Below are 13,168 nucleotides of genomic sequence, written 5' to 3' on the forward strand. Positions count from 1 at the left end.
CAACCGGAATTGTACCGTTTGCTTGCTCGATGGCTGATATCAATGAGAACACAACTTTAGACATAGTTTTGATAGGCAAAGAGTGATGGAAAGCAGGGTTCATAACCTGAAAAAGTCGCTTAGTGTATATAAAATCGGTAATTGTTTTGTATTACCTTTCTTTGTCTCTTCCAAATATCTCCATTAGAAAGAACTACATTATCTTTGCCAATGAAGTCTATAAATAGAGTTTTTCCCATACCATCTATCAGTCCGTGATCCTTGGGAAACCCGCCTATAAAATAGAGTCATTCAATATACAAAACAGTGATCCAGCTGCCTCTATATTAACATACTTGATTTAAGTAGAAGCTGCTTCACTGCTACAGGATCAGCGACGTAGAGCATCCATCCAAAAGGAATTTTACTCTAAAAAGATGCATTAGATCTATTTCTCTGTATGGTTAATATTATGCCTGAATAGACATACAATATAAAACCCATCGCGTTCATCAATGATGGGTAAGACGTATTTCTTCACTCTTTCTCTTGGTAACTCTTTTGTCAGCAATGACTTTGCTATTCCAAAGTAAGGTAGCTTGGGGAAGCCACGTAGATGTTTCGGTACACGAAAGTAAGAGTACAGTCGTTGAGCGATTATTAAGGCAATCGCGGCTGTAATGTAAGATGCCTTTGATCTCTTTTGAAGAACTGGAATCAATACTTGTGTAGAACTATTGTATGCTTGAATTAAATGATCCATTATTTTCATGAGTAATTGAGCGTAAGAAAAGGCAAAAAAAGTAAAAGGATTTATATTTATGCTGTATGCTTATAAAAAAGGCAGCTTGTGTAACTATTCATCGGAAACAACAATGAGTCAAAAATTTACTGTTTTCTGTAAAAGGGCTTCCTTTATTTTAAAAGTGAAGAGTTTGCTCATATCAGCTTATCAATAAAGTAATAATAATAATAATTAACAAAGGATCTTGTTCTGCTAGAGAACGGCAGGCTTGATCCTACATTTTCATCATATTGGTGATATTGCACGGCTGTCCGTTGTGCACCCGGTTACTATGATTCATTTGTTCCACTGTCACTCTGATCCGGAATATATCACTTGTTCAGCATCCTACAGCCTGCTATTTTTTATGACACTGCTAAAGATCAAAAAAATAAAGTGTTGTAGCCTTCTTTTATTGCATGGACAGGAGGAGAACTTGAACTACTTTGTGTCAGAGCCTCATGGATCTCAGCATTAAGCAAGCTAATGAACTTTTAATGAATATGCATCATGAGATAATTATAAAATTCATGAACCCGATAGTACTCGTAGGACATGTGCAAATGAGAAATACATTGTAATAAAACCCTTTTTCTGAAACAAAGGCGAATTTGAACTAGCAATATTGTCCCAATACTCGAAATGTGAATAGACGCACTATATACATTCCTTATATCGATAGTGTACTCTTTTATTCCGTTTTGAAATAGATTCTTTAAGCAAGGATAGACTGAAACGATATCTGTTTCAAAAGGACAGAAAACATAAAACATGAGCTTTCAATTACAGATTAGCTTTCATTGGTCGATCGAGCCAAAAATAAGGAAAAGGACAAAAAAAAAGCTTTATCCCTCTTTTCCTTTTCCTTTTCTTTCCTTTCTCTCTTTTGATTCTTACTTTACTATGGTTAGCTGAACTGCGTCATATGGAAAAGTAAACAGTCAGTATCCTTTCTTAAGGTAAGTGTACATCCACACGTTTATGAAGGTCTATAAAAGAAGAAAAGACATGACAGAGAAGCCGCGTATTTTGTCAACACTAGTAGCTTGCTCTCGCTTTACCATCATCCAAAAAAAGATGAGTCAAGGTACGACGAGAGCACCTGTAAGCTTACTTGGCATCTTTTTGCAAAGGTAAATACACATTTACAAAAGACAAACTGTAAGAGCATAGACGTGCATTTTGATAGCATAGTTAGCCATTTGAGAGACTTGCTCTCATTCTATGTTTGTATGATTTCATAATGCGCGTCTTAGCAATTTTTTATAGATTTGATTGTTTGCTCTTCTTTTAATGAGCATTATTCAAACTTCTCGTTGCTACTATTTATCAAAACTGTATATGCACAGCCTTATCTATAAATTAAGACGGTTTATTATATTGTACTACTGCTTATCTTGTTTCATCCTATCTCAAGGCGGATTTATCAAGACGTCCGTTAATTTTTAAACGCGTATATCCAAATTTGGTAATAATCGAAAGATCCACTTAAATTTTTGTTCTCAGTTGTAATGAGAAAGACCAGGTAACAATCTTTTATGATATACTAAATCCTAAATGGCTCTCAGATGCACCAAATAAAGTGACAAAGTGTAAACAGTCATATTTGATGCTCCCAACAGGCAATGATGATCGTGCCGCAGCAGCAGGTTGCTAGAAATGATGCCGTCTTTAACTATTACCAAACAAAAAGCTGGTTGCCATAGGTAAACTGTAATCCACGTCCATGATACAGCATCTTTGCTATTAATGAAAAAACTACAAGTAAGTGTATTATGAAAAAGGCATATCTACAATGACAATGTTCGTTTTAAGAAATAAAGCGAGCATCCTTTTCTTTTTTTGACCTTAAATGACTCTTTTTCCCTCAGTCAGGAAAAGCATATTCTAACCTTTTTTTTTATTTGAATTTTAAAATAAAAATTCCCCCTTTTTTTTTTATATATTCTTAATCTTTTTATTCTTTATAAAACTATGAGTGAATTTAGTAAAGCCAGCTATGGCGCCGTTAATGATCCAAAAATGGCTCTTCAGCACGGGAAGAAACAGGTATACAAGCCATCTTGTATTCATTCACCTTTAATGACATTGTTGCTAGGAATTACAAAGAACACTCTCTACTTTTGCTACATTTGGTAACATTTATAGAAATAAACAAATAGATGTAACACTTAATTAACCCCTCTTCAGGTTTAGCATTTTCTAACATCGGCATACTATCAAATACCTCTGCAACCTTCCAAACAGGTAAAATCCGTATCTAGACGACTAAAACAAAAGACTCATACAGAGTATAGTACTACAAAGAGGCGGACCAGTGATCATGCTGTTATGTTGGAATATTGCCGCAGGCTTTATGATCTGTGTAGCTTTATCTCTAGCAGAGACATGCTCTATGTATCCAGAAAGCGGCGGTCTTTACTACTGGGTATTCGAACTTGTCCATAATCGCTCAAATAGTAAGACAAAAGCTGCCACGAGGTAAATAGAAGCATGAATGATCAATTCTGGCCTCAATACAAGCCTAGTGTGACAGCGCGTTCGTTACTGGATGGAGTTATTATTTTGGAAATATCATTGCAACAAGTGCCAATAATGTGACAGTTGGTAAGGATACGGCAGGGGTTACTTTAAAAAGTAATAACACAAAAATAGCTCTTTCTATTGGCTCAATTTTAAATCTACTGATTGGAGTCCACTTGGACAAAGTGCTCATAATGATGATAGCACTTGTGGTCACCGGCCTTCATGCCTATCTGAATATACGGAGTCTTCATTGTTTGAGTATACTTAATCAATGGAACGTGTTCTGGTCTATTGCTGGCTTGACCATAATCATTGCCGCCTTGTCCATCTTTGCACCTCATCAAAATTCTACGTGGGTCTTTACACATTATGAAAATGGAACTGGCTTCGATAATACCTTCTATGTATTTGTACTTGCAATGATAGGACCTGCTTATTCCTTATTCGGTGAGGATGCTGAAAAATTTCGACCAGAATGTCTTTTCTCATCCTGTTTTTCTATCTCATATTCAAGGTTGCGAGTGTGCTGCATCAGTCAATGAAGAGACACAGGATGCCGATATTTCTTCTCCCATGTATGAAAAAGAAAGCACTTGAACACTTGATATGGATCATGCTTACTATTCCTTATAGAGCCATTGTTGGTTCTATTGCAACTGCATGGGCTGTTGGTCTTGTGTTCTTGATAGTCCTCTTATTTTCTATCCAGAATATGGATTCCATCTTGAATACCTCTTTTGATATGCCTGTTGCACAGTTGTTTCAGGTATCTGGTAGCTTTTTATCATTCTATGATTAAACATACTTGTTAGGACGCAATTGGAACATGGGGAACACTAGGCTTTCTCATGATGGTTGTTATTTGTCAATTCTGTACAGGTGCAACAACCATGACAGTAGCGTCAAGACAGGTGTATGCATTAGCCAGAGATAATGCAGCACCCATGAGTTCATACCTAAAATATATCAACACTTACAGATTACCAGAAAATGCTGTGACACTGACGTTTATCTTGATATGCCTAATCACGTTACCATTTCCTCTTTCAGCGCATTTGTTTGAAACTATCGTCAGTGCCACTACTATCACTATCCATTTTAGCTATGGTACATTGTGACATCATAGTTATAATTCCTTAAAATGGTTAATTTTTTTATATGTAGCCATGGTTTTAGGTTGTCGATTACTAGACAGTGGAAAGAAAAAAGGACGATTTCATCTTGGAAAATGGAGTTATTTTATAAACATTCTGGCTTTTACTTGGACTGCTTTTGCAGTTTGTGCATTTATGTTGCCAACATCTTGGCCAATCACATGTAAGTACAAGTCAAAGCGTCATGAATGAAAATGAGTAACACTCAAACAGGGGACAATGCAAATTATTCTGGAGTGGCGTTCGCCATGGTTACCATTCTAACGGCTCTCTTTTGGTTCACTTGGGGAAGATGCTATTACCATGGTCCGCTAGAAACGAACGATGATATATAGATCAATAGAAATAGCTGCATAAATGCCAGAAAAGCAAACCAAAATATAAAAGGATCAAATGTATACACACAGACCATTCTGCTTGTCATTTACCCACAGCATCGTGTTGCTTCTCTCTCTCTCATACTTTCTGCTTTCAGCATATTTTTAATTTTAATAAACATTAATAAAATATGGTAGAAGATACATGGCTGCGACATTAGCATATAAATGTAAAAAAGTATCAAACTTAATCTGTCTTCAAATGCTTTCTTCTGCCTTGACAATAGCATGCTCGATTAACATTGACTCTGGCTCTTACAAATCAGACATACAAGAAATATATAGCCCTTTCTCTGGCCATTTCTGATTAAATGCATCCACTCCTTGGGTGTCTAAATCTAGGAAGATGCGCCAGTACGCTTTCAGCCTCTTGCTGTATCTTGCTACAAATAAATCAACTTTGAAAGCATCAGTGACCTCATTAGTGCTGAAGGCACTGAAGCCATCTCTTCAGTCCATCTGTGTGTATATCCACTTATTTGCTCATTACAATAAAGGTTTCAATACCAGTGTGACAAAAAAAAAAGAAAAATTAAGTTATCTCCTTTTTATGATTTAATAATACCAAGGCTTGTACAACAAGCCAATCTGGAAAACGACATGTAATTTGTCACTGTGGCGATATTCATACTTGGCTTAAACGTAACCTTTTGTCTGATGGTGCAATTGAACTCGATATATAAATATATAAATAAATGTTCGCTCAGAACAAATCAACTTGCGGAAAGAAAAGAAGCGAAAGCCCCCTTTGGGATTAAGTGTAAAAGATGTAGACAGAAAAGTAAAGAGTGGAAAATGCCGTAAAGGATCAATACTTTCATCATTCAATCAGCTTTTGATCAAAAGGTCTCTTATCGGGAATGCTTTTTTTATGGAGTAATTTGTCCAATTCATGCAGGATAGACACCCATCTGGAAGAGTTTGCGGCATCAATTCACACCTGGTGTGACTTTACTTTCCGGAAAGGCGGTTACTCTAAAAATGCACCAATGTTTTCTAGAGTACACAAGTGTCCAAATTTGGTTAATAAATATTGTGCAGCTGTGACGAAGTGACAGCGGTATAAAAAATGATTTATTGAGCATAACACATACACATAGGGAATTTGTACATTTAAACTAATGAATAATGAATATATTTACATAATATACATAAAGATAATAGGATAAGGGGAGATATTAAACTATTTACGATGGAATAATTTTGAGATAAGCTTTCTTTTTGACCGTTTGGTTGATTTACTTGAAGAAATTGATGATCCAGCTGTGTCAACTCTAGTCATCGGCGTATCAGCATATTCTCTGGGCAATGACATCTTTGTTCCTAAAGCTGGCTTAGGATCACCATGTACTGGTGCATGTCCTAGCTTAACTCTTGTCTTTTGCCACCAAACAGGCGGGCATGTCGTTCCTTTACGCTCATCATGTGCTGTAGGTTTGCTTCTGATACAAGAAATTGGTTCTGGTAAACTCGCTCGGCGTTGTGTTGGCTTTGTGAGCTGCTTATTTGTCGTATTATCTGTTGACGGCGGCGCAGAATGTGCTCTACTTCGTTTGATATGAACATTAGGTTTGTCATCAGTTATGATGCCTGATTCTTTAAAGACCCAGCAGACGGCTGAACAGAGCCAAAAGAGATGTGATTGAACAAGGGCTAGTGGTATAAGTACGTAATTGGTAATAGGTTTATTCAAATCCTTAGGTGGGCCGTCCTGTGGTGTCATCGATAAATTTGCATGAAGAAAAGAAACAATAAAAAAAGGCGACCTGCCTATGTTTATATATACTTCAATCTTGAATTTAGTTCCCGATATACTCTTTTTTGTCCGAAGTTAAACCAATGAAATCTTTTGTTTTTAAGGTACTATGATAACGCCGATTTTATACAACTGTTGATAAATATTACGATTGATTGATCTCTTGGCATCCTTTACATTCTTTTGACCGTAATATATAAAACTAAAGAGAGACATGGTCAAAAAGTATATATATACATATTCAATCAATTACTGTAATGAGATAAGAAATTGTGTGAGTATGGCAAAAACGACAAGCATTTCTGTTTAATACATTATCGGTGAAGCAAGTGAACGAGACTTTAAGATTATCTTGACCTCAGAAATAAAAAAGAGTTCTTGTTGCACATACGCAACTGCATTCTTTGTTTACTGCTTGGCAGTTCAAGCCATCAAAACAAAGGAAAAAGTTCCGTCATATGTATTATGATCAAACATGCCATTTTATCAGTTACAGCTGCTTATCAAGATCTGTTAGAAAATGTATAATGCTCTTAGAACTAGCTTATTTAGTTAGTTCATTGAATCTGTAGTAAAATGATTTCATACACTTGCGTTTTGGTATCAAATTAGGAATATGGATGAAGAAGCTCAAGACAATGTCTAATCCTGAATATCGGACTTCTTTATATCTTATTATGTAAGCAGCGCTCGAAAATAACATCGACAGCAATCTCTTCAATTGTCTTAGTATACATAAGCTGCGCTATGGCGTTAATTTGCCATAGGATGTTAGCATAAGTATAGTATTCCATAAGTAGTGCGGTTGATATTTTCTCTCTCTCTTTTTGTTTTTACTAAACCCATATAATACATATTTTACCTTACATCGCAAACTACGCTTTGTAATATCTTTAGTTACTAGCGTTTGCTTACCTTTGAAACTGTAGGATTTTAGAGTGTACATAAACTTGAAGAAATGTAGCTTGTTCAGTGTTATTAGAACACACATTACTTACAAAATTCACAACAACAATCAATTCCCTTTTTACTGTATGTATGTATAATACGGAAAGCATGATAATTAATATAGTGGGTTGCTCTTTAAGCAAAATAATTTCATTCTTCTTATATATATTGCCTTCTTGGCTTTCCTTCTCGATTTAATCAGTATCTTTGTGGCGTTGAGTACATGGAAAGATAACAACGAAATAAACCGAGATGGAGGCTGTATTACTAATGCTATATTTCTGAAAGGCACAAATGCTCCGATTTAGCAAAAGAGTGTGGAAGCACCCACCGTTTTTTTATGCCGGGTTGCATGATTTGATTAGACGAGTTTACGATTGTCATAGCCTCATATGTAACCACGAATTACTCTCTTACATTTTTAACAGTGAATAGCTGTTCTTCGCTATGCATCAGCAAGCTGCTAGGGTGCTCTAGGAAGCAACCTCCAATAGATTTGCATAACTGTACGCTGGTTACACGCATCGCATTACTTTATTTTTACTATAAAAGTTCATTAAAGGATCGTCTTCAAAGGTCTTGACCGGCTGAATATTTTTCTTGCTGTTCCTGCACCTTATTTCAATATTGAGGTCATTCTAACAAATAATTCCAATCTTACAACTTTACAGCTTGAAACAGAACTCCATATTAATCTTGATGTAGTTAAGCTGGAGCGAGTGAATGTATATGATTAAAGAAATAAAAAGAGGAATAGTAAAAGCGCGCAAGATCATGCAATTATGTGACACAAGCACTCATGAATTAATTACAAAAACGTGGGACAGTAATGAAGCTTGTATTTGCAAATATAAAATTATATTGGCACGTAACTCTTTGAGACCGGCACACTAAGATATACTTTACCAGGATTATAACCGACACTTCGTATCAAAAGCAGTAATCTAATTAAAAACAAAGGTAATCAGTAAAACTACAATACATAATTGAAGTGTTACATGCCCATCACTACCACTTAGATTTGAAAGGCGATTAGCAAGGTTACAACCCGGCCTTGCTACCACGGCGCTATTATTGTAGGAAAGCTGATGGTTTTACAGCAGAGATTTAGCGACTCACCATTCAGTATTAAGCTATTGATTGATAATGAAATATAATAGCATCCTATACACCATCCACATAATCAGATCTTTTGCTTGCAATATCGCCCATGATGGGCTTCTCCTTTAAAATTAATTGTGAAGCCAGCATCCCTCAATAAACCTGTATACTTGCATCTGTCTGTAAGCGAAAATCTAGCGTAATTCTGGAGAAATATTTAATCAGATGGTATGGTGCTTACAATGCCTAGTAATGCAACACTGTTGTATTAAATGAGATGCTTAATGAACCAATACATATGTGATATTCGTAGATCTTTTTGATACCCACTTGATTTGTTATTCTACAAAAGTATCAAATGATTAACGGTAAATAAACAGCAATATCCATATAATGAACTCTTGTTTGCATTGACTGAATTAATTTGTCATTTGATAATAAGTCATTTCAAGCATTACTTTTATATCATTGTATGTACGAAAACACGACAATAAGCCTTAGATGCTCATGTCTAATTTACGCTCTTGTCTCTATTGAACTCTTGCTCCCCGAGAGGAGGCGCTTGATCCTTCATTGACACGATTTCTCTATTTGGTTATTCGTTCCCTTTTTGCGAAGGGTGGGCGACTTTAATTTATACAGTAGTACTTGTATCATCAAGTAAGCACATTCGTTCGTTCTCCCGTGCATGAACGGGAACTATACTGAATAAGACACCCTCTTGTATAAGCCAGGAAGGTGACTGAATCTCTGTAAATCCCTGATTCTCTTTGCTTTTACCAGAATAAAAGTGTTCATTCAGGTTCCACAGATTCATGTTTGTCAAATGATACAATAACATATAAAAAGGGAACAAGAGATAGCTGATCTGATCTCGGCATCAGTAAAGATTTAATTAACCTCCTTTTCTTTTTTTTGTGATGAGTAGCTGGTTGTATTTGTTTACTCTTTCTTTAATGGCTACTTTTGTAGCCACTTCTCCTATCGAAAAGCGAGATGGTACTGCTTATAACTACTGGACAATGAAGGCATGGGGTGCCAATTTGGGTAACTGGCTCGTTCTCGAACGATGGATGGACTCGACCATCTTTGACAAATACGCTCCCAACGCCCAAGATGAATGGACTTTCTGTCAGCAAGCATCCAATCCTGCTCAAGCCTTGCAAGACCATTGGAACAGCTGGGTTACTGAAGATGATTTTAAGAAACTTGCAAGTGTCAAAGCAAATCACGTTCGTATCCCTGTTGGTTACTGGGCCTTTATCAAACCCGACGCCGGTGAACCTTATGTGAGCACTGGTCAAAAGGCCCAGATTGAACGTATTCTAGGTTACTGCAATGCATATGGACTCTACGCTATCATCGACTTGCATGGTCTTCCTGGTTCTCAAAACGGTGAAGCGCACTCGGGACATATCGGCTCTATTGACTTTTACTCATCATACAATATCCAAAGAGGCCTCAAGACTGTCCAAGCGGTTGTCGACTGGATGAATGGTCTCAATCCGACCCTAAAGAGCAGAATTGCTTCCATTGAATCGGCTAATGAACCTCGTACAAATGACTCTCAGCTTGCTATTCTCAAAGACTACTATCAAAAGGCTTTCAATATCATCAATGCTTCTCCCTTCAAAGTCCCCATGATGTTCCATGATTCTTTCAAGGGCCTCAATGCTTGGAAAGACTTTTTACCTGTTCCAGCAAATGCTGTGATCGATCTTCATCCTTACTATGCTTTCCCTCCTAACAATGATCGTAACTCGATCATTAGTGGTATCTGTAACACAAAGTCTGGCGCATCTAGCTTTCATCTGCCTGTCTTATTTGGTGAATGGTCTTTGGCTTCAGGTGCAGCTAGTGACGACTGGTGGTTGAGACAAATGATGGATACTCAAATCTCTGTCTACAAAGGTAGTGGTGCAGGTGGTACCTTCTGGGCTCTCAAGAACAACATCAACTCCAATGTCTGGTCCTTTGAACAACTGGTTGACCAAGGTATTATCAATGATGGTACCTTTTCCTTACACACCAATTCACAGTGCTAGAGCACTATGTTATAATAACTTATATGTCATTTTGACCAAATCAAATAAAGATACTCTTCTTTATTCTTTGAATCTATGATTAAACACTTGATCTTTCAGTACCTGGGAAACAAGCCCGTGTACAGCTTCTGCCGTAATCTTGCAACTATCCTTTGCCACTTTACTTAGTTGTGTTTCATCCGTCTTCTTTCGATCGCCATGGTAGCCACCCATTCTGCCAGTCATACTTTCGTTTGTTTGACTTAGTTTTTGTGCTAAATCCGACATTTGCTTTGTAGCATATTCACGATTCTATAAAAATGATTGTTAAATGTGCGTTATGGGGGATAAGTATGTTTTCATTTTACAATCAGAAGAGATGATTGAGATAATGTGTTGATCCAGTACTTGCTCCATAATACTTCCAAGAGTTGCTCGTCAAGAGTTGATTTGAAATGTGAAACTTCCAAGGAATAGTATCTACAGATCAAAGGATTAACCTTGGCTCAATTTATCCTTGATTACTTACGATTTAACGTGTACACCAAAATCTTCAATCTTATTAAGAGGTATGCTCTGATATTGTGATGGTCCTTCATCTGGTGGTTTATATCCCTACTAACTTGCTTAGCAATCTGTAATTTATACTATCTGATGCCATACCTGTGGATACGTTCTAAATGCACCAATTTCAACTTTACCCGCAGACATTGTGCGATTAGGATCAATCTAACATAGATGTGAGAAAAGAATAACATCAATTTATCTCAAACTTACGACAACTGCCACAAATGGTTCTTGATATTGTTGATTTAGCATTTGCGTACTGACATCAATTCCAGATAACCAACAACCATATCCAGGATGTGAATGATACCAGCCCAAGACATTTTCTAATCTGCCTACCTAATGTGTTGCTTAATTAGACGCATTGAAATCTTATATGCGTGTACATGGTGTTCTAGAATGACGTACTTCTTTTGATTTTTCTATATAAGACACCATATATTCGTATGCTTCGTTTTGAGCATTGACTCTTGTTTCTGTTCCTTCGACGGGAAGGGCAAAGCTGTCCATAACGTACATAGTATCGTCTTGAATCTTTCCTTGCATGAGGCCCATGACTTCAATGTTTCCTCCTGATCGAGCATGCATAACCTTTTTTCGTCTATTATTAGATGACCATTTAAAATTAACTTTATCCCTACCATCTTGATTAAGGCAACAGCTGATATCTTGACATGTTTGAAATAATGTGGGCTATCTCAGTTAATTAGAGCAAGAAAAAAAAAAAAAAAGAGAGAAGAGCGTCTCGTTGACTTACTCGTTCTTCCAAAGCTTTTGAGCTACATTTTGTTTATCCTGTTCAGCATCGTAAAAGTAGATCCTGTCTTGTTCAGGATCAACTGTTGTAATATTATTTTCTAGTTCCCAGTTCTTTCGAGCTGTTGCTGCATCCATATTATTATAAGGAATACGCAAATGACGAGAGACGAAAAGAAATAGTGAGAGAGAAAGAGAGAGAAGCGCGAATAACTGGCTGAGTCGAATTTGATTTATGCTTCCTCAGGTTGCATAGCAGCAAGTAACAACAGTCCTCTTTTCTTTAGCATTTTATTTTACAATATTAGAGGAATTTATAATAGATCAAGGCAAATGCTTAAAGTAATCCATAAAGACAGTAACTGGCTTATTGTCAACAAACCTTATGATATGCGAATACAAAGCTATAATTCAACTGATCCTTCAGGTAAAACAAATGCTAAAAAATGACTCTAGGCAACAAACTTATACAGTATATAGTTGAAAGCATATTACAAGAAAAATATCCAGATATTCCCAAGTTTCGTAACGTACATCAACTTGATTATGCAACATCGGGTGTTTATGTCTTGGCATTAACTAAAGGTGCAGCAGCATTGGCAGCAAAGCAATTTCAGCAAAGGCTCGTTAAAAAGACATATCTTGCTCTAGTCAATGGGCATATGTCGAATGATGTGTAAATATGCCATAAAACGAAGTTATATATTATATGTCTTACAAGCGTTCTTTTTAAAAAAGGTACATGGTAGATCAGCCTATTGAAGATGATCCAGATCATGACTTTAGAATGAGAACATCACCTACAGGTAGACCAGCAGAAACACACATACATGTGCTACAACGAGGATATTATAATTATAATGAAGACAAGACAGGCATGGAAAAACGGATACCTGTGACTAAGGTTCGCCTTCATCCCATTTCTGGGAGAAGGCATCAACTCAGACTGCATCTCAAGTATCTTGGGCATCCCATTATTGGCGACTATAACTATGAAACGGAGTACACAGATACATTTCGTATGATGCTGCACGCACATAGCATTCGCTTCAATACAGGGGGTCAAATAAGCGAGTTTATTGCCAAAGATCCCTTTGAAAGTCTCATAGATTCATAAACTATTTTTAGAAAGAAAAATGGGCTTAGCAACATGTCAATTCTATATTTAAATCAAGGCTGAAAGGTCTCCCCGCTTT

The 13,168-nt window shown here is 36.6% G+C and overlaps 6 protein-coding genes across 6 annotated transcripts; 3 read left to right on the top strand and 3 right to left on the bottom strand.

Annotated features, from left to right (window-relative positions):
• Positions 1-193: 193 nt before the first annotated feature.
• On the bottom strand, positions 194-747 carry RHIMIDRAFT_259025 (uncharacterized protein; the record flags this gene model as incomplete). Its single annotated transcript, XM_023611377.1, has 2 exons — positions 470-747; positions 194-408 (listed from the first exon to the last, which is right to left on the bottom strand). Coding segments are annotated over exons 1-2 (355 nt in total), but the record flags the coding sequence as incomplete, so codon positions are not given.
• Positions 748-2,952: 2,205 nt separating this feature from the next.
• Positions 2,953-4,778, top strand: RHIMIDRAFT_205047 (amino acid transporter; the record flags this gene model as incomplete). Its single annotated transcript, XM_023606801.1, has 9 exons — positions 2,953-3,010; positions 3,061-3,203; positions 3,292-3,370; positions 3,419-3,736; positions 3,804-3,864; positions 3,923-4,055; positions 4,102-4,396; positions 4,454-4,606; positions 4,657-4,778. Coding segments are annotated over 9 exons (1,362 nt in total), but the record flags the coding sequence as incomplete, so codon positions are not given.
• Positions 4,779-5,857: 1,079 nt separating this feature from the next.
• RHIMIDRAFT_259049 (uncharacterized protein) lies at positions 5,858-6,655 on the bottom strand (the record flags this gene model as incomplete). The annotated part of the gene is made up of 1 exon (XM_023611378.1): positions 5,858-6,655. A coding segment is annotated over exon 1 (536 nt), but the record flags the coding sequence as incomplete, so codon positions are not given.
• Positions 6,656-9,509: 2,854 nt separating this feature from the next.
• Positions 9,510-10,718, top strand: RHIMIDRAFT_30518 (glycoside hydrolase). The gene has a single exon (XM_023614469.1). It carries the CDS (start codon positions 9,546-9,548, stop codon positions 10,668-10,670), a length of 1,125 nt encoding a protein of 374 aa, XP_023464187.1. The 5' UTR covers positions 9,510-9,545; the 3' UTR covers positions 10,671-10,718.
• A 12-nt stretch (positions 10,719-10,730) lies between these two features.
• Positions 10,731-12,110, bottom strand: RHIMIDRAFT_205165 (Mov34-domain-containing protein; the record flags this gene model as incomplete). Its single annotated transcript, XM_023606806.1, has 8 exons — positions 10,731-10,961; positions 11,018-11,129; positions 11,179-11,264; positions 11,313-11,378; positions 11,427-11,555; positions 11,625-11,807; positions 11,858-11,909; positions 11,974-12,110. 8 exons carry the CDS (start codon positions 12,108-12,110, stop codon positions 10,731-10,733), a joined length of 996 nt encoding a protein of 331 aa, XP_023464188.1.
• Positions 12,111-12,174: 64 nt separating this feature from the next.
• Positions 12,175-13,159, top strand: RHIMIDRAFT_30542 (pseudouridine synthase). Its single transcript, XM_023614476.1, has 3 exons — positions 12,175-12,399; positions 12,453-12,648; positions 12,711-13,159. Exons 1-3 carry the CDS (start codon positions 12,306-12,308, stop codon positions 13,087-13,089), a joined length of 669 nt encoding a protein of 222 aa, XP_023464189.1. The 5' UTR covers positions 12,175-12,305; the 3' UTR covers positions 13,090-13,159.
• Positions 13,160-13,168: the final 9 nt, after the last annotated feature.

Source organism: Rhizopus microsporus, assembly GCF_002708625.1.
Source record: "Rhizopus microsporus ATCC 52813 unplaced genomic scaffold scaffold_13, whole genome shotgun sequence".
Lineage (NCBI taxonomy): Eukaryota > Fungi > Mucoromycota > Mucoromycetes > Mucorales > Rhizopodaceae > Rhizopus > Rhizopus microsporus.

Coding starts and splice junctions, on each gene's coding strand:
- RHIMIDRAFT_30518 (XM_023614469.1), top strand. CDS start 9,546: ATGAGTAGCTGGTTGTATTTGTTTACTCTTTCTTTAATGGCTACTTTT.
- RHIMIDRAFT_30542 (XM_023614476.1), top strand. CDS start 12,306: ATGCTTAAAGTAATCCATAAAGACAGTAACTGGCTTATTGTCAACAAA. Junction 12,400..12,452: donor TAATTCAACTGATCCTTCAG/GTAAAACAAATG, acceptor TACAGTATATAG/TTGAAAGCATATTACAAGAA. Junction 12,649..12,710: donor GGGCATATGTCGAATGATGT/GTAAATATGCCA, acceptor TTTTTAAAAAAG/GTACATGGTAGATCAGCCTA.